The sequence below is a fragment of the Anomaloglossus baeobatrachus genome, chromosome 3, assembly GCF_048569485.1.
Source record: "Anomaloglossus baeobatrachus isolate aAnoBae1 chromosome 3, aAnoBae1.hap1, whole genome shotgun sequence".
Lineage (NCBI taxonomy): Eukaryota > Metazoa > Chordata > Amphibia > Anura > Aromobatidae > Anomaloglossus > Anomaloglossus baeobatrachus.
The window spans coordinates 704,268,356-704,290,389 of NC_134355.1; the positions used below are offsets into that span (position 1 = coordinate 704,268,356).

The 22,034-nt window shown below is 45.6% G+C and overlaps 1 protein-coding gene across 1 annotated transcript in view; it reads left to right on the forward strand.

Moving 5' to 3' along the window:
• The window catches only part of LOC142297124 (low density lipoprotein receptor adapter protein 1-B-like), a 51,518-nt gene extending 49,147 nt beyond the window's left edge, over positions 1–2,371 (forward strand). The window contains exon 9 of the mRNA XM_075341391.1: positions 2,254–2,371. Within this exon, the coding sequence (XP_075197506.1) occupies positions 2,254–2,350 (97 nt within the window). The 3' untranslated portion in view covers positions 2,351–2,371. The remainder of the gene's footprint in view (positions 1–2,253) is intronic.
• Positions 2,372–22,034: the final 19,663 nt, after the last annotated feature.

Genomic DNA, 22,034 nt, shown 5'->3' on the forward strand with positions numbered 1-22,034 from the left:
ACTGGCTTGCAAAGTCTCCTTAAGGAGAATAGTGTTCCCCCGTGGAATTTTAGGGGCATTGCAGCTATAAGTCCCCTTACCTGGCAGCCAGACTGGCTTGCAAAGTCTCCTTAAGGAGAATAGTGTTCCCCCGTGGTCCCCACATAGCTTTCTCATGAGCCAGATCAGACACCCCCATACTTTGCACTGACGAGGGGCAAGCACCCCGAAACACCGTGTCTGCAAATTGGGATTCTGATCTGGCTTATATATCCTGAGTCATATTGCAAAGGATTGTCAAAAATCCACTTGTGACTTTTAGGATCGCTACTTCCAATAGGTGGCGCTGTGCTAGAGTTTGTCTCCTTTACTGGAGAGACAATTTGAATATTTCCCAGAGGGGCATTGCAGCTATAAGTCCCCTTACCTGGCAGCCAGACTGGCTTGCAAAGTCTCCTTAAGGAGAATAGTGTTCCCCCGTGGAATTTTAGGGGCATTGCAGCTATAAGTCCCCTTACCTGGCAGCCAGACTGGCTTGCAAAGTCTCCTTAAGGAGAATAGTGTTCCCCCGTGGTCCCCACATAGCTTTCTCATGAGCCAGATCAGACACCCCCATACTTTGCACTGACGAGGGGCAAGCACCCCGAAACACCGTGTCTGCAAATTGGGATTCTGATCTGGCTTATATATCCTGAGTCATATTGCAAAGGATTGTCAAAAATCCACTTGTGACTTTTAGGATCGCTACTTCCAATAGGTGGCGCTGTGCTAGAGTTTGTCTCCTTTACTGGAGAGACAATTTGAATATTTCCCAGAGGGGCATTGCAGCTATAAGTCCCCTTACCTGGCAGCCAGACTGGCTTGCAAAGTCTCCTTAAGGAGAATAGTGTTCCCCCGTGGAATTTTAGGGGCATTGCAGCTATAAGTCCCCTTACCTGGCAGCCAGACTGGCTTGCAAAGTCTCCTTAAGGAGAATAGTGTTCCCCCGTGGTCCCCACATAGCTTTCTCATGAGCCAGATCAGACACCCCCATACTTTGCACTGACGAGGGGCAAGCACCCCGAAACACCGTGTCTGCAAATTGGGATTCTGATCTGGCTTATATATCCTGAGTCATATTGCAAAGGATTGTCAAAAATCCACTTGTGACTTTTAGGATCGCTACTTCCAATAGGTGGCGCTGTGCTAGAGTTTGTCTCCTTTACTGGAGAGACAATTTGAATATTTCCCAGAGGGGCATTGCAGCTATAAGTCCCCTTACCTGGCAGCCAGACTGGCTTGCAAAGTCTCCTTAAGGAGAATAGTGTTCCCCCGTGGAATTTTAGGGGCATTGCAGCTATAAGTCCCCTTACCTGGCAGCCAGACTGGCTTGCAAAGTCTCCTTAAGGAGAATAGTGTTCCCCCGTGGTCCCCACATAGCTTTCTCATGAGCCAGATCAGACACCCCCATACTTTGCACTGACGAGGGGCAAGCACCCCGAAACACCGTGTCTGCAAATTGGGATTCTGATCTGGCTTATATATCCTGAGTCATATTGCAAAGGATTGTCAAAAATCCACTTGTGACTTTTAGGATCGCTACTTCCAATAGGTGGCGCTGTGCTAGAGTTTGTCTCCTTTACTGGAGAGACAATTTAAAAGCTTTGGTAATATAATGGAGAAAGTTTCAGGCAGAATGCTTCAGGGTGAATGACCTCGAGTGTTTGATGAGGATCAATAAATATGGAACCCAGCTTGGCAGAAGGAACTTTAAACTCCTTATTGTTTTTGACAACCAGACCTTGTCTTCAACTCCAAAGCTTAGACCTCTGGAACATCTCCTATTAACATCTCCTGAGGTCTGACCACCCTGAACCTTCCACACGGTGTCTGACTTCAGACCAGATAACCTTTAATTTATCCTCAGTTTTTTCAGTCTCTGGAGTATCTATCACGACATCAGATATATTTTCTGATAGTATTGTTATTGCCGAGGTGACCTACAAGCACAGAATTCTCACAGAGACTCTCCTGAGGAATACGTAGATGAAACTGGTAGGGCACACATACTTTGTTGATAGGAGTAGTGTTAGGAGCTATCTCTTGGGACTGTGGGTTTGCTCTACGAGATCTAGAGAAATAAAAGGCACAAGTGTACCTTCAGCTAGAATAGGAAGCGGTTCAGACATAGACTGAGAAAGTTATGGAAAGTCTACAGCTTTTATGATCTTTGTGAGTCTTTAGCTTATTCTAATAAAGTAACTGATCTCACGGACCATAAAAATCTGGTTTTAGGTTTGTCCGCTTTGATGAGGTGGCACCATTCTTCAAGGGTTCACGTTTCTGCCAACAATTCATGATTACCAATGTCATAGTACATCTCAGCAGGTGAAAAGACGACACATGGATGAAGGTAAGTGAGAGACCCGCTACATTGCTATAACACCGCTCCAACTCCAACCTCAGAGGCATCGACCTCCACCATTAAAGAACGCTCTAGATCAGGCTGGACCCATACAGGCTCAGGCAAAAAAACATTCATTTATCTCACTGAAGGCCTGGATTGCCCCTGTCAGTAGTTTTGCAATCTTGGAAACATTTTTAATAAACCTACCATCATACTTTGCAAACCTGAGAAAACTCTGCAAGTTCTTCAGACATTTGGTCTGCTCCCCATCCTTAAAGGCAAGAAACCAGCAGGCGCCACGAGTGTCACTAGAAAGCCAGCAGGCGCTAGGGAGATAAATACGTGGCTTAGTGCAAGAAGGAAGACTTTGGGTTCGTGGAGAACTGGGCCGACTTCTCTGTCAGCTGCAGGCTCTACAGTAGGGACGCGCTGTACCTCAATGGAGAGGGTGCAGCTGTGCTGGGGGAGAAAATGGTCAGACGGATGGAGGAGCTTTTATACTGGGATCTGGGGGAGGGAGGGTAGTGGAGCAAATAAAGGGATAGAGTAGACAGGGACTGTGAGACAGTAGGGGTCAAGGCATGTTTAGGGTGGCAGGGACAAGCAAGGAACGTAGGGGGGCGAGGAGTAAGGAATGCGTTAATCGTATTAAATGTCTACTGGCAAATGCAAGAAGTCTTGCAAACAAAGTGAATGAATTGGAGACTCTTATGTCAACCGCGGATTATGATGTGGTGGGCATTACGGAAACCTGGCTGGATGAAAGCCATGACTGGGTGACAAACATACAGGGTTATACTACATTCAGGAAGGACAGGAAAGACAAAAAAGGTGGTGGGGTGTGTATATTTATCACATCTAACCTAAGGCCTGTGCTCAATGACAACATTGGGAGGCGCTGTACAATGTAGAGTCAGTATGGGTAAATGTACATGGGGAGGGGAATAATGGAAAAATGCTAATTGGAGTTTGCTATAAGCCTCCTAACATACCTGAACAGGTAGAGGGTGAAATGCTGGAACAAATGGAAAAGGCAGCAAAAAATAATAATAATCGGGTCCTTATTATGGGGGATCCAGACATTCAGGGGACATAGATTCTTCTGGTTGTGCTAAAAGCTGCAAGTTGTTATCTACAATTCATTCCAGACAATTTCCTCTCTCAGATGTAGATGAACCGACCAGGGGAGATAATCTGCAGGATCTTGGCCTGTCAAATAGACCGGATACAATTTCAGATCTACAGGTCCGGGACAGGTGCGGGAGCACTTTGGCATCCGTGATCATAATATGGTAAGCTTGAATGTAATATTCAATAGAACATTTCACAAGGGAAATGCTAAAACCTGGAATTTTAGGAAAGCTGATTTCACCAAATTAAAGGAAGAGCTATAAACAGGAAAATTATAGAGGACAAAGAAAAGGCTGAGATATTAAACAGGCACATTTCATCGGTGTTCACCAAGGAACTGACTGTTCCAGGGATTATTCAACAAGGCAAAAATCAAAGTACCCCCTGATATAACTAATTCAACACAAGACGTACAGCAGCATCGGAGTAAATTAAACGTTGACAAATCATTCATCCATGGATATTGAGGAATTTGAGCTCCGTAATTGACAGACCGCTATATCTCATCTTCTTAGACTCTCTTGTAACAGGGATGGTACCTCAGGATTGGAGAATGGCTGAAGTGGTACCGATATTTAAGAAAGGTAAGAGGGTGCCTCCAGGCAACTACCGTCCGATAAGTCTGACATCAGGGGTGTGCAAGTTTTTCGAGGGCATTTTAAGAGATGACATGCAACGATATATTAGAGAGAATAATATAATAACTGACAGACAGCATGGATTCATGAAAGATAAGTCGTGTCTGACCAACCTGTTGGGTTTCTATGACGAGGTAAGTGCAAACCTGGATATTGGTAATGCAGCTGATGGGATTTATTAGGACTTTGTAAAGGCATTTGCTCCTGTACCACATAATAGCCTTATACTAAAGCTCCAGAAGCAAGGGCTAGGGGAAACTATATGCAACTGGGTAAGGAATTGGCTAAAAGATAGGAAACAAAATGGTATATTCTCTAATTCTCTAAATGGGGTATAGTCAGCAGTGGGGTACCACAGGGATCTGTGCTAGGAACGATTCTTCTTTTTTTTTTTTTAAACTCATTTTATTGAAGGTTAAGTATGGCATTACATCAAAAATCCAATCAGCAATTTGTACAATCAGGATATGGGTAAATATTGATTAATAACTAAATTGATAATACATCAATAATCAAGTCAACTTCCAGTACTTTCAGTATGGCATTGAAACAGTAGATACTTCAGATGTGTAAACTCACAAGTCATATCTAACATGGGGCTGAAAGCCCATACGGACAAGGAATATGCAAACTTAGTGTCAGGGACCGCGTCACACTGCTGATACAGAACCTTATGGACTATAGATTTCCCCTTCCGAGTCATTGGTATAGTATCAAATTATTGCTGCGACAGCAGTGACTGTAGGTTATCAGCCAGGGAGCCGGGTGAACCCCCAGTCAAGGGCGAACCCAACCATCTGCCCCATATTTTATCAAATTTGTTTAAAGAACCTCTCGTCTTAAACACAAATTGTTCTAGCGGAATTATAGCATTTACTAATGCAATCCAAGAGGCCCTAGATGGGGGATGAGCACTCATCCAATTTAGTACAATGCCCTTCCGGGCCAAAAACAAGACCTTTTTTAACAATAGATTCTCATCTTGGGACCAGGAGTGTACATCTACCACACCAAATAGGCACAGAATTGGACTCATAGTGACCGTTTTTTTAAGTATGGAGGCAAGAGCCGCCATAACCTCACCCCAATAAGAGTGAATGACCCGGCATTCCCACATCATGTGCCAGAAGTCTGCACCGTCTCTCCCACACCTCGGACAACCCTCCCCCACCGATTTGTTCATCTTTTTCAGTCTCTGGGGAGTGATATAACTCTGGTGTATTATGTATAATTGGATCAGTCTATTATTAATTGCAGGAGAGACTAGGGTGTGGGATTCGACGATGTCGTCCCAAACTACATCATCAATTTCAGGAATCCTGGCTCTCCACTTATCCCGGACAGAAAGAGGGTTATTCATGGCTTTGACCTGAATGAGAGAGGAGTATAGTTTGGAAATAAGACCACCCGGGCCTTGTGACCTGATAATTCCAATGATTGGGAAGGAAGAGAATCTAACCCCACGACCAGAGAACTGAGCCCGAAAGGCGTGTCTGATCTGTAGGTACTGGAAACCATGGGATTCCGGCAATTTGAATTCCGCTCTCAGTTGCACAAAAGGGCAGAGTTCACCATCACGGACAATTGAACTCAGGGAAACCATTCCGCGATTCCTCCATTCACTAAAACCCGGCAACCCACAAAAGTGCGGAAGGTCCAGGTTATCCCATAAGGGGGTCTCAATTGATACATCATGGAATCCGAATATGGCTTTAGCCTCCTTCCAAATCCTAGCCCCCAGTTTGTGTATCGGGAAGATGCGGCCCTCAGGGGCTCTCAGGAACGATTCTTTTTAATCTCTTTATTAATGACCTTGTAGAGTAAAGTGTCAGGCTTTACTGATGACACCAAACTATGTAGGAAATTTAAAAGTGACCTTGATAGTACAATATTACAGAATGATCTGGATAAGATGTCAGAATGGGCAGACACTGGACAGAGGAGATGTAATGGTGATAGCTGTGAATTAATTATACTATGCAGAAATGGTTTCTGCACCAAACCGTGCAATACCTTATCACCGGATTTATAGGTCAGCTTCAATCCTCCTTATGGAAACAGTGGTTATGGGTGCACGTAGACAAGGAAAGAGAAAATCCAAACCAACGTCTAGAAAGTAGAAATGTACGGCAGACACCATCCAGTATTCCAAAGTGCTTTATTCCATCCTTATGTGCAGTTAAAAGTAGCGGGGAGAGAGCCGAGTGCAGGCCCCCTATGGACGACGGCCGTTTCGCACCTCCTTGTGCTTTAATAGGTCCAATGCAATGGTCAAGACCTCACCATCTAAATACAGGTACACCCGGGTCTCATCCACTGCTAATTAAAAACAAGCCGAGTGCATAAACTACAACCCAAAAAGGGCAGGCATTACAAATAGTGTAACATACAAAATAGGACGAGGCAAAATACAGATAATCAAGAAAGAAAGATTCAATTAAATCACCTAATAATCTGATCATGTTATAAAAAGACAGATAAATCATTGCGGTCGCTCAAACCTCAATTCCCTTGTGCCCGATATTTAATGATCAATCTAGCCTCTGTTTGTAGCAATAGTTTGTGGAGGTCGCCCTCTTGTGGTGGAAGAGAAACCCTCTCTAAACCTGCAAATTGTGTGGCGTTCGGATCACTATGATGACCCTCTTGGATATGCTGGATCAGGCAGGAGAACCTTTACCTGAAATAATAGAATTAAAGTGTTCTTTGAAACGTACGTACAGGGGGCGAATCGTCTTTCCAATGTAGAACCTTCCACATGTGCATAGAATAATATACACCATAAATTTGGATTTACAGGAAATTACCTATTTTACCGTATGATAGAAGGGGCCAAAATGAGTAGGATTGGAGGTCAAATGTGAACGACAGAAATGGCGATCCCCACAATGGAAATTGCCTGTGGGGCGCGCTTCTTCGAGCCAGGTGGGGTTACATTTCAATCTGTTCCTAACTAAGAGATCTTTAAGGTTATTACACCTACGATGTGTGATTAAAGGTCTAAGCATTGTAGCATCCTTTATATCAGGGTCAGACTCCAAAACGTGCCCATTATTGAGACTCATTCCTGTTAATCTGCTTTCTGTGTCCAGAAACACCCCCCCAAAGGTGTCAATAGGGCTCTCGCCAGAGAGTCCTCTCCCAACGAATGATGATAACCCCTTTCTTCTAACCCTAATTTCAGATCAGCTGCCTGTGCTCGAAAAGATTCCTCATCACTATTTCATCTTTTTAACCTCAAAAACTGGTTAAAAGGTAAAGCCTTTTCTAGATGGTGAGGATGTGCACTGCGGTAATGGAGCAATGATTAGAGGCAGTGGGTTTCCTAAAAACTTTAATATTCAAGACCCCATCTTTGATTGTGACCGTGACATCCAAAAAATCGAGACCGGTACCTTGGCTTCTTCCTCCACTAACGTGGTTTTTCCTCCCCCCACCCCTTTAGGAGGAGGAATGAAACCCGCAAGAGAAAATTTGTATTGTGGAGGAAGTAAGACAAACATCTATACATGACCAAGATGCCTTAAAATGGTTAAAATGGTTAATTTACCGACCACGCACTTACTAATGAAATGCTTTGTGTGTTGTGTTCACGAGGCTTCCAATTTTGTACAATTTAAAATTGATATGTTCAAAGCAGTGAGAAACATTCATCTGCATAAACCCCTTCAATCTGCTCAATCTGATGCACACATTGCACCAGGTCATAGACCATGCTGTGCCGGATCTGCTGCTCTTGATTGTCCCCGAGCAGTTGATGGTGGTTTACAGCCAGATTCAGACTTACTTTTCAGCCTCACAAATTCAAATAAGACTGTGGCAGCCGGCTTTGGAAGAGAGGAGACTCCTGTTTTCTTGGGGGGTGTATAATCAGATTTGTGTCCACCAGCCAGCCAGGGAAACATGATCGCTCTTTTTCAAGATCAAGCCCTTAATGAGGTAGAATCTTTAGTATACCCCGTTTCACCTAATAATGTACCTGAAGATGAACTGGGAGCTTTATAAATGATGCGAGGCTGGGAAGATGTAGTCTTCTGTGGAGCAGATAAAGGCGGTAATGTAGAGCTCCTCACAAGGGAGTACTACATTTGTGAGGCCAAAAGACAGCTGTGTCATGGCACCACATACACACCTTTGCTGTCAGACCCTACTATGCGTTTTAAAAAACAATTAAAGAGGCTTTTGGACAGACAGGTGAATTCTAATATGCCTACCCGTAGCCGAGCTGATAAATTGTTGCCTTCTTTTCCTCACAAGGCACACTGGTACTGGATCCCCAAAATCCACAAAAATAAAAAAAATACCACCTGGACGTCCCATAGTGTTGGGCATAGGCTCCTTGATGGAGCCTTTGTCCCACTATGTGGACTGGCTGTTTCGCCCCCTGTTGGTCAATATCCCTTCCTACGTTAAAGATAGTGGGGACTTCATAAAAATGTTGAAGGACATCACCTGTCCGGAGAATTTTTTTCTAGCTTCTATTGATGTAGATGGCCTCCTACACCCGCATTCCCCAAATGCAGTGTGTGGAGGCCGTCAAAGAAGTTTTAAAAAATTGTGGGAAACAAGATATTTTGTGATATTGTAGGTGAAGCACTTTTTTTTATTTTGTCTAGTAATGCCTTTATGTTCATGGACAGGTGGTACCTGCAATGCGGGGGTACCGCGTTGGGTAGCCCTGTCGCATGTTATTTGGCAAACATCTTTCTGAGCATTTTTGAAAGTCGTTATATTTTTTCATTGCATAACCCATACATTAAGCATATCACATTTTTTGCCAGATATGTGGATGACTTATTCATTGTGTGGATGACCTATTCATCGTGTGGATGACCTATTCATCGTGTGGATGACATGTTCATCGTGTGGATGACCTATTCATCGTGTGGATGACATGTTCATCGTGTGGATGACCTATCCATCGTGTGGATGACCTATCCATCGTGTGGATGACATGTTCATCGTGTGGATGACCTATCCATCGTGTGGATGACCTAGTCATCGTGGGGATGACATATTCATCGTGTGGATGACCTATTCATCGTGTGGATGACATGTTCATCGTGTGGATGACCTATCCATTGTGTGGATGACCTATCCATCGTGTGGATGACATGTTCATCGTGTGGATGACCTATCCATCGTGTGGATGACCTAGTCATCGTGGGGATGACATATTCATCGTGTGGATGACCTATTCCTCGTGTGGATGACATGTTCATCGTGTGGATGACTTATCCATCGTGTGGATGACCTATTCATCGTGTGGATGACCTATTCATCCTGTGGATGACCTATTCCTCGTGTGGATGACCTAGCCATCGTGTGGATGACCTATTCATCGTGTGGATGACATGTTCATCGTGTGGATGACCTATCCATCATGTGGATGACCTAGTCATCGTGGGGATGACCTATTCATCGTGTGGATGACCTATTCATCGTGTGGATGACATGTTCATCGTGTGGATGACATGTTCATCGTGTGGATGACCTATCCAGCGTGTGGATGACTTATCCATCGTGTGGATGACCTATTCATCGTGTGGATGACGTATTCATCGTGTGGATGACTTATTCATCGTGCGGATGACCTATTCATCGTGTGGATGACCTTTTCATCGTGTGGATGACCTTTTCATCGTGTGGATGACATATTCATCGTGTGGATGACCTATTCATCGTGTGGATGACATGTTCATCGTGTGGATGACATGTTCATCGTGTTTATGACCTATCCATCGTGTGGATGACCTAGTCATCGTGTGGATGACCTATCCATCGTGTGGATGACCTATCCATCGTGTGGATGACCTATCCATCGTGTGGATGACCTATTCATCCTGTGGATGACCTATTCATCGTGTGGATGACCTATCCATCGTGTGGATGACCTATCCATCGTGTGGATGACCTATCCATCGTGTGGATGACCTATCCATCGTGTGGATGACCTAGTCATCGTGGGGATGACCTATTCATCGTGTGGATGACCTATTCATCATGTGGATGACATGTTCATCGTGTGGATGACATGTTCATCGTGTGGATGACCTATCCAGCGTGTGGATGACTTATCCATCGTGTGGATGACCTATTCATCGTGTGGATGACGTATTCATCGTGTGGATGACTTATTCATCGTGCGGATGACCTATTCATCGTGTGGATGACCTTTTCATCGTGTGGATGACCTTTTCATCGTGTGGATGACATATTCATCGTGTGGATGACCTGTTCATCGTGTGGATGACATGTTCATCGTGTGGATGACATGTTCATCGTGTGGATGACCTAGTCATCGTGTGGATGACCTAGTCATCGTGTGGATGACCTATTCATCCTGTGGATGACCTAGTCATCGTGTGGATGACCTATCCATCGAGTGGATGACCTATCCATCGTGTGGATGACCTATCCATCGTGTGGATGACCTATCCATCGTGTGGATGACCTATTCATCCTGTGGATGACCTATTCATCGTGTGGATGACCTATTCATCGTGTGGATGACCTATCCATCGTGTGGATGACCTATCCATCGTGTGGATGACCTATCCATCCTGTGGATGACCTATTCATCCTGTGGATGACCTATTCATCGTGTGGATGACCTATTCATCCTGTGGATGACCTATTCATCGTGTGGATGACCTATTCATCCTGTGGATGACCTATTCATCGTGTGGATGACCTATTCATCGTGTGGATGACCTATCCATCGTGTGGATGACCTATCCATCGTGTGGATGACCTGTCCATCGAGTGGATGACCTATCCATCCTGTGGATGATCTATTCATCGTGTGGATGACCTATTCATCGTGTGGATGACCTATTCATCGTGTGAATGACCTATTCATCCTGTGGATGACCTATCCATCGTGTGGATGACCTATCCATCGTGTGGATGACCTATCCATCGTGTGGATGACCTATTCATCGTGTGGATGACCTATTCATCGTGTGGATGACCTATTCATCCTGTGGATGACCTATTCATCGTGTGGATGACCTATTCATCCTGTGGATGACCTATTCATCGTGTGGATGACCTATTCATCGTGTGGATGACCTATTCATCCTGTGGATGACCTATTCCTCGTGTGGATGACCTATCCATCGTGTGGATGACCTATCCATCGTGTGGATGACCTATTCATCGTGTGGATGACCTGTTCATCGTGTGGATGACCTGTTCATCGTGTGAATGACCTATTCATCCTGTGGATGACCTATTCATCCTGTGGATGACCTATCCATCGTGTGGATGACCTATCCATCGTGTGGATGACCTATCCATCGTGTGGATGACCTGTCCATCGAGTGGATGACCTATCCATCCTGTGGATGATCTATTCATCGTGTGGATGACCTATTCATCGTGTGGATGACCTATTCATCGTGTGAATGACCTATTCATCCTGTGGATGACCTATTCATCCTGTGGATGACCTATCCATCGTGTGGATGACCTATCCATCGAGTGGATGACCTATCCATCCTGTGGATGACCTATTCATCGTGTGGATGACCTATTCATCGTGTGGATGACCTATTCATCGTGTGAATGACCTATTCATCCTGTGGATGACCTATCCATCGTGTGGATGACCTATCCATCGTGTGGATGACCTATCCATCGTGTGGATGACCTATTCATCGTGTGGATGACCTATTCATCGTGTGGATGACCTATTCATCCTGTGGATGACCTATTCATCGTGTGGATGACCTATTCATCCTGTGGATGACCTATTCATCGTGTGGATGACCTATCCATCGTGTGGATGACCTATTCATCGTGTGGATGACTTATTCATCGTGTGGATGACCTATTCATCCTGTGGATGACCTATTCATCGTGTGGATGACCTATTCATCCTGTGGATGACCTATTCATCGTGTGGATGACCTATTCATCCTGTGGATGACCTATTCATCGTGTGGATGACCTATTCATCCTGTGGATGACCTATTCCTCGTGTGGATGACCTAGCCATCGTGTGGATGACCTATCCATCGTGTGGATGACCTATCCATTGTGTGGATGACCTATTCATTGTGTGGATGACCTATTCATCGTGTGGATGACCTATCCATCGTGTGGATGACCTATCCATTGTGTGGATGACCTATTCATCGTGTGGACGACCTATCCATCGTGTGGATTACCTATTCATCGTGCGGATGACATATTCATCGTGTGGATGACCTGTTCATCGTGCGGATGACCTGTTCATCGTGTTTATGACCTATCCATCGTGTGGATGACCTAGTCATCGTGTGGATGACCTATCCATCGAGTGGATGACCTATCCATCGTGTGGATGACCTATCCATCGTGTGGATGACCTATCCATCGTGTGGATGACCTATTCATCATGTGGATGACCTATTCATCGTGTGGATGACCTATCCATCGTGTGGATGACCTATCCATCGTGTGGATGACCTATCCATCGTGTGGATGACCTATCCATCCTGTGGATGACCTATTCATCCTGTGGATGACCTATTCATCGTGTGGATGACCTATTCATCCTGTGGATGACCTATTCATCGTGTGGATGACCTATTCATCCTGTGGATGACCTATTCATCGTGTGGATGACCTATTCATCGTGTGGATGACCTATCCATCGTGTGGATGACCTATCCATCGTGTGGATGACCTGTCCATCGAGTGGATGACCTATCCATCCTGTGGATGATCTATTCATCGTGTGGATGACCTATTCATCGTGTGAATGACCTATTCATCCTGTGGATGACCTATTCATCCTGTGGATGACCTATCCATCATGTGGATGACCTATCCATCGTGTGGATGACCTATCCATCGTGTGGATGACCTATTCATCATGTGGATGACCTATTCATCGTGTGGATGACCTATTCATCCTGTGGATGACCTATTCATCGTGTGGATGACCTATTCATCCTGTGGATGACCTATTCATCGTGTGGATGACCTATTCATCCTGTGGATGACCTATTCATTGTGTGGATGACCTATTCATCCTGTGGATGACCTATTCCTCATGTGGATGACCTATCCATCGTGTGGATGACCTATCCATCGTGTGGATGACCTATTCATCGTGTGGATGACCTGTTCATCGTGTGGATGACCTGTTCATCGTGTGATTGACCTATTCATCCTGTGGATGACCTATTCATCCTGTGGATGACCTATTCATCGTGTGGATGACCTATCCATCGTGTGGATGACCTATCCATCGTGTGGATGACCTGTCCATCGAGTGGATGACCTATCCATCCTGTGGATGATCTATTCATCGTGTGGATGACCTATTCATCGTGTGGATGACCTATTCATCGTGTGAATGACCTATTCATCCTGTGGATGACCTATTCATCCTGTGGATGACCTATCCATCGTGTGGATGACCTATCCATCGAGTGGATGACCTATCCATCCTGTGGATGACCTATTCATCGTGTGGATGACCTATTCATCGTGTGGATGACCTATTCATCGTGTGAATGACCTATTCATCCTGTGGATGACCTATTCATCCTGTGGATGACCTATCCATCGTGTGGATGACCTATCCATCGTGTGGATGACCTATCCATCGTGTGGATGACCTATCCATCGTGTGGATGACCTATTCATCGTGTGGATGACCTATTCATCCTGTGGATGACCTATCCATCGTGTGGATGACCTAGTCATCGTGGGGATGACCTATTCATCGTGTGGATGACCTATTCATCGTGTGGATGACATGTTCATCGTGTGGATGACATGTTCATCGTGTGGATGACCTATCCAGCGTGTGGATGACTTATCCATCGTGTGGATGACCTATTCATCGTGTGGATGACGTATTCATCGTGTGGATGACTTATTCATTGTGCGGATGACCTATTCATCGTGTGGATGACCTTTTCATCCTGTGGATGACCTATTCATCCTGTGGATGACCTATTCATCCTGTGGATGACCTATTCATCGTGTGGATGACCTATCCATCGAGTGGATGACCTATCCATCCTGTGGATGACCTATTCATCGTGTGGATGACCTATTCATCGTGTGGATGACCTATTCATCGTGTGAATGACCTATTCATCCTGTGGATGACCTATTCATCCTGTGGATGACCTATCCATCGTGTGGATGACCTATCCATCGTGTGGATGACCTATCCATCGTGTGGATGACCTATTCATCGTGTGGATGACCTATTCATCGTGTGGATGACCTATTCATCCTGTGGATGACCTATTCATCGTGTGGATGACCTATTCATCCTGTGGATGACCTATTCATCGTGTGGATGACCTATCCATCGTGTGGATGACCTATCCATCGTGTGGATGACCTATTCATCGTGTGGATGACTTATTCATCGTGTGGATGACCTATTCATCCTGTGGATGACCTATTCATCGTGTGGATGACCTATTCATCCTGTGGATGACCTGTTCATCGTGTGGATGACATGTTCATCGTGTGGATGACATGTTCATCGTGTGGATGACCTAGTCATCGTGTGGATGACCTAGTCATCGTGTGGATGACCTAGCCATCGTGTGGATGACCTATCCATCGTGTGGATGACCTATCCATTGTGTGGATGACCTATTCATCGTGTGGATGACCTATTCATCGTGTGGATGACCTATCCATCGTGTGGATGACCTATCCATTGTGTGGATGACCTATTCATCGTGTGGACGACCTATCCATCGTGTGGATTACCTATTCATCGTGCGGATGACATATTCATCGTGTGGATGACCTGTTCATCGTGCGGATGACCTGTTCATCGTGTTTATGACCTATCCATTGTGTGGATGACCTAGTCATCGTGTGGATGACCTATCCATCGAGTGGATGACCTATCCATCGTGTGGATGACCTATCCATCGTGTGGATGACCTATCCATCGTGTGGATGACCTATTCATCCTGTGGATGACCTATTCATCGTGTGGATGACATGTTCATCGAGTGGATGACCTATCCATCCTGTGGATGATCTATTCATCGTGTGGATGACCTATTCATCGTGTGGATGACCTATTCATCGTGTGAATGACCTATTCATCCTGTGGATGACCTATCCATCGTGTGGATGACCTATCCATCGTGTGGATGACCTATCCATCGTGTGGATGACCTATTCATCGTGTGGATGACCTATTCATCGTGTGGATGACCTATTCATCCTGTGGATGACCTATTCATCGTGTGGATGACCTATTCATCCTGTGGATGACCTATTCATCGTGTGGATGACCTATTCATCGTGTGGATGACCTATTCATCCTGTGGATGACCTATTCCTCGTGTGGATGACCTATCCATCGTGTGGATGACCTATCCATCGTGTGGATGACCTATTCATCGTGTGGATGACCTGTTCATCGTGTGGATGACCTGTTCATCGTGTGAATGACCTATTCATCCTGTGGATGACCTATTCATCCTGTGGATGACCTATCCATCGTGTGGATGACCTATCCATCGTGTGGATGACCTATCCATCGTGTGGATGACCTGTCCATCGAGTGGATGACCTATCCATCCTGTGGATGATCTATTCATCGTGTGGATGACCTATTCATCGTGTGGATGACCTATTCATCGTGTGAATGACCTATTCATCCTGTGGATGACCTATTCATCCTGTGGATGACCTATCCATCGTGTGGATGACCTATCCATCGAGTGGATGACCTATCCATCCTGTGGATGACCTATTCATCGTGTGGATGACCTATTCATCGTGTGGATGACCTATTCATCGTGTGAATGACCTATTCATCCTGTGGATGACCTATCCATCGTGTGGATGACCTATCCATCGTGTGGATGACCTATCCATCGTGTGGATGACCTATTCATCGTGTGGATGACCTATTCATCGTGTGGATGACCTATTCATCCTGTGGATGACCTATTCATCGTGTGGATGACCTATTCATCCTGTGGATGACCTATTCATCGTGTGGATGACCTATCCATCGTGTGGATGACCTATCCATCGTGTGGATGACCTATTCATCGTGTGGATGACTTATTCATCGTGTGGATGACCTATTCATCCTGTGGATGACCTATTCATCGTGTGGATGACCTATTCATCCTGTGGATGACCTATTCATCGTGTGGATGACCTATTCATCCTGTGGATGACCTATTCATCGTGTGGATGACCTATTCATCCTGTGGATGACCTATTCCTCGTGTGGATGACCTAGCCATCGTGTGGATGACCTATCCATCGTGTGGATGACCTATCCATCGTGTGGATGACCTATCCATTGTGTGGATGACCTATTCATTGTGTGGATGACCTATTCATCGTGTGGATGACCTATCCATCGTGTGGATGACCTATCCATTGTGTGGATGACCTATTCATCGTGTGGACGACCTATCCATCGTGTGGATTACCTATTCATCGTGCGGATGACATATTCATCGTGTGGATGACCTGTTCATCGTGCGGATGACCTGTTCATCGTGTTTATGACCTATCCATCGTGTGGATGACCTAGTCATCGTGTGGATGACCTATCCATCGAGTGGATGACCTATCCATCGTGTGGATGACCTATCCATCGTGTGGATGACCTATCCATCGTGTGGATGACCTATTCATCATGTGGATGACCTATTCATCGTGTGGATGACCTATCCATCGTGTGGATGACCTATCCATCGTGTGGATGACCTATCCATCGTGTGGATGACCTATCCATCCTGTGGATGACCTATTCATCCTGTGGATGACCTATTCATCGTGTGGATGACCTATTCATCCTGTGGATGACCTATTCATCGTGTGGATGACCTATTCATCCTGTGGATGACCTATTCATCGTGTGGATGACCTATTCATCGTGTGGATGACCTATCCATCGTGTGGATGACCTATCCATCGTGTGGATGACCTGTCCATCAAGTGGATGACCTATCCATCCTGTGGATGATCTATTCATCGTGTGGATGACCTATTCATCGTGTGAATGACCTATTCATCCTGTGGATGACCTATTCATCCTGTGGATGACCTATCCATCATGTGGATGACCTATCCATCGTGTGGATGACCTATCCATCGTGTGGATGACCTATTCATCATGTGGATGACCTATTCATCGTGTGGATGACCTATTCATCCTGTGGATGACCTATTCATCGTGTGGATGACCTATTCATCCTGTGGATGACCTATTCATCGTGTGGATGACCTATTCATCCTGTGGATGACCTATTCATTGTGTGGATGACCTATTCATCCTGTGGATGACCTATTCCTCATGTGGATGACCTATCCATCGTGTGGATGACCTATCCATCGTGTGGATGACCTATTCATCGTGTGGATGACCTGTTCATCGTGTGGATGACCTGTTCATCGTGTGATTGACCTATTCATCCTGTGGATGACCTATTCATCCTGTGGATGACCTATTCATCGTGTGGATGACCTATCCATCGTGTGGATGACCTATCCATCGTGTGGATGACCTGTCCATCGAGTGGATGACCTATCCATCCTGTGGATGATCTATTCATCGTGTGGATGACCTATTCATCGTGTGGATGACCTATTCATCGTGTGAATGACCTATTCATCCTGTGGATGACCTATTCATCCTGTGGATGACCTATCCATCGTGTGGATGACCTATCCATCGAGTGGATGACCTATCCATCCTGTGGATGACCTATTCATCGTGTGGATGACCTATTCATCGTGTGGATGACCTATTCATCGTGTGAATGACCTATTCATCCTGTGGATGACCTATTCATCCTGTGGATGACCTATCCATCGTGTGGATGACCTATCCATCGTGTGGATGACCTATCCATCGTGTGGATGACCTATTCATCGTGTGGATGACCTATTCATCGTGTGGATGACCTATTCATCCTGTGGATGACCTATCCATCGTGTGGATGACCTAGTCATCGTGGGGATGACCTATTCATCGTGTGGATGACCTATTCATCGTGTGGATGACATGTTCATCGTGTGGATGACATGTTCATCGTGTGGATGACCTATCCAGCGTGTGGATGACTTATCCATCGTGTGGATGACCTATTCATCGTGTGGATGACGTATTCATCGTGTGGATGACTTATTCATTGTGCGGATGACCTATTCATCGTGTGGATGACCTTTTCATCCTGTGGATGACCTATTCATCCTGTGGATGACCTATTCATCCTGTGGATGACCTATTCATCGTGTGGATGACCTATCCATCGAGTGGATGACCTATCCATCCTGTGGATGACCTATTCATCGTGTGGATGACCTATTCATCGTGTGGATGACCTATTCATCGTGTGAATGACCTATTCATCCTGTGGATGACCTATTCATCCTGTGGATGACCTATCCATCGTGTGGATGACCTATCCATCGTGTGGATGACCTATCCATCGTGTGGATGACCTATTCATCGTGTGGATGACCTATTCATCGTGTGGATGACCTATTCATCCTGTGGATGACCTATTCATCGTGTGGATGACCTATTCATCCTGTGGATGACCTATTCATCGTGTGGATGACCTATCCATCGTGTGGATGACCTATCCATCGTGTGGATGACCTATTCATCGTGTGGATGACTTATTCATCGTGTGGATGACCTATTCATCCTGTGGATGACCTATTCATCGTGTGGATGACCTATTCATCCTGTGGATGACCTATTCATCGTGTGGATGACCTATTCATCCTGTGGATGACCTATTCATCGTGTGGATGACCTATTCATCCTGTGGATGACCTATTCCTCGTGTGGATGACCTAGCCATCGTGTGGATGACCTATCCATCGTGTGGATGACCTATCCATTGTGTGGATGACCTATTCATCGTGTGGATGACCTATTCATCGTGTGGATGACCTATCCATCGTGTGGATGACCTATCCATTGTGTGGATGACCTATTCATCGTGTGGACGACCTATCCATCGTGTGGATTACCTATTCATCGTGCGGATGACATATTCATCGTGTGGATGACCTGTTCATCGTGCGGATGACCTGTTCATCGTGTTTATGACCTATCCATTGTGTGGATGACCTAGTCATCGTGTGGATGACCTATCCATCGAGTGGATGACCTATCCATCGTGTGGATGACCTATCCATCGTGTGGATGACCTATCCATCGTGTGGATGACCTATTCATCCTGTGGATGACCTATTCATCGTGTGGATGACCTATCCATCGTGTGGATGACCTATCCATCGTGTGGATGACCTATCCATCGTGTGGATGACCTATCCATCGTGTGGATGACCTATCCATCGTGTGGATGACCTATCCATCCTGTGGATGACCTATTCATCCTGTGGATGACCTATTCATCGTGTGGATGACCTATTCATCCTGTGGATGACCTATTCATCGTGTGGATGACCTATTCATCCTGTGGATGACCTATTCATCGTGTGGATGACCTATTCATCGTGTGGATGACCTATCCATCGTGTGGATGACCTATCCATCATGTGGATGACCTGTCCATCGAGTGGATGACCTATCCATCCTGTGGATGATCTATTCATCGTGTGGATGACCTATTCATCGTGTGGATGACCTATTCATCGTGTGAATGACCTATTCATCCTGTGGATGACCTATTCATCCTGTGGATGACCTATCCATCGTGTGGATGACCTATCCATCGTGTGGATGACCTATCCATCGTGTGGATGACCTATTCATCGTGTGGATGACCTATTCATCCTGTGGATGACCTATTCATCGTGTGGATGACCTATCCATCGAGTGGATGACCTATCCATCCTGTGGATGACCTATTCATCCTGTGGATGACCTATTCATCGTGTGGATGACCTATTCATCGTGTGGATGACCTATTCATCGTGTGAATGACCTATTCATCCTGTGGATGACCTATTCATCCTGTGGATGACCTATCCATCGTGTGGATGACCTATCCATCGTGTGGATGACCTATCCATCGTGTGGATGACCTATTCATCGTGTGGATGACCTATTCATCGTGTGGATGACCTATTCATCCTGTGGATGACCTATTCATCGTGTGGATGACCTATTCATCCTGTGGATGACCTATTCATCGTGTGGATGACCTATCCATCGTGTGGATGACCTATCCATCGTGTGGATGACCTATTCATCGTGTGGATGACTTATTCATCGTGTGGATGACCTATTCATCCTGTGGATGACCTATTCATCGTGTGGATGACCTATTCATCCTGTGGATGACCTATTCATCGTGTGGATGACCTATTCATCCTGTGGATGACCTATTCATCGTGTGGATGACCTATTCATCCTGTGGATGACCTATTCCTCGTGTGGATGACCTAGCCATCGTGTGGATGACCTATCCATCGTGTGGATGACCTATCCATTGTGTGGATGACCTATTCATCGTGTGGATGACCTATTCATCGTGTGGATGACCTATCCATCGTGTGGATGACCTATCCATTGTGTGGATGACCTATTCATCGTGTGGACGACCTATCCATCGTGTGGACGACCTATCCATCGTGTGGATTACCTATTCATCGTGCGGATGACATATTCATCGTGTGGATGACCTGTTCATCGTGCGGATGACCTGTTCATCGTGTTTATGACCTATCCATTGTGTGGATGACCTAGTCATCGTGTGGATGACCTATCCATCGAGTGGATGACCTATCCATCGTGTGGATGACCTATCCATCGTGTGGATGACCTATCCATCGTGTGGATGACCTATTCATCCTGTGGATGACCTATTCATCGTGTGGATGACCTATCCATCGTGTGGATGACCTATCCATCGTGTGGATGACCTATCCATCGTGTGGATGACCTATCCATCGTGTGGATGACCTATCCATCGTGTGGATGACCTATCCATCCTGTGGATGACCTATTCATCCTGTGGATGACCTATTCATCGTGTGGATGACCTATTCATCCTGTGGATGACCTATTCATCGTGTGGATGACCTATTCATCCTGTGGATGACCTATTCATCGTGTGGATGACCTATTCATCGTGTGGATGACCTATCCATCGTGTGGATGACCTATCCATCATGTGGATGACCTGTCCATCGAGTGGATGACCTATCCATCCTGTGGATGATCTATTCATCGTGTGGATGACCTATTCATCGTGTGGATGACCTATTCATCGTGTGAATGACCTATTCATCCTGTGGATGACCTATTCATCCTGTGGATGACCTATCCATCGTGTGGATGACCTATCCATCGTGTGGATGACCTATCCATCGTGTGGATGACCTATTCATCGTGTGGATGACCTATTCATCGTGTGGATGACCTATTCATCCTGTGGATGACTCATTCATCGTGTGGATGACCTATTCATCCTGTGGATGACCTATTCATCGTGTGGATGACCTATTCATCCTGTGGATGACCTATTCATCGTGTGGATGACCTATTCATCCTGTGGATGACCTATTCCTCGTGTGGATGACCTATCCATCGTGTGGATGACCTATCCATCGTGTGGATGACCTATTCATCGTGTGGATGACCTGTTCATCGTGTGGATGACCTGTTCATCGTGTGAATGACCTATTCATCCTGTGGATGACCTATTCATCCTGTGGATGACCTATTCATCGTGTGGATGACCTATCCATCGTGTGGATGACCTATCCATCGTGTGGATGACCTGTCCATCGAGTGGATGACCTATCCATCCTGTGGATGATCTATTCATCGTGTGGATGACCTATTCATCGTGTGGATGACCTATTCATCGTGTGAATGACCTATTCATCCTGTGGATGACCTATTCATCCTGTGGATGACCTATCCATCGTGTGGATGACCTATCCATCGAGTGGATGACCTATCC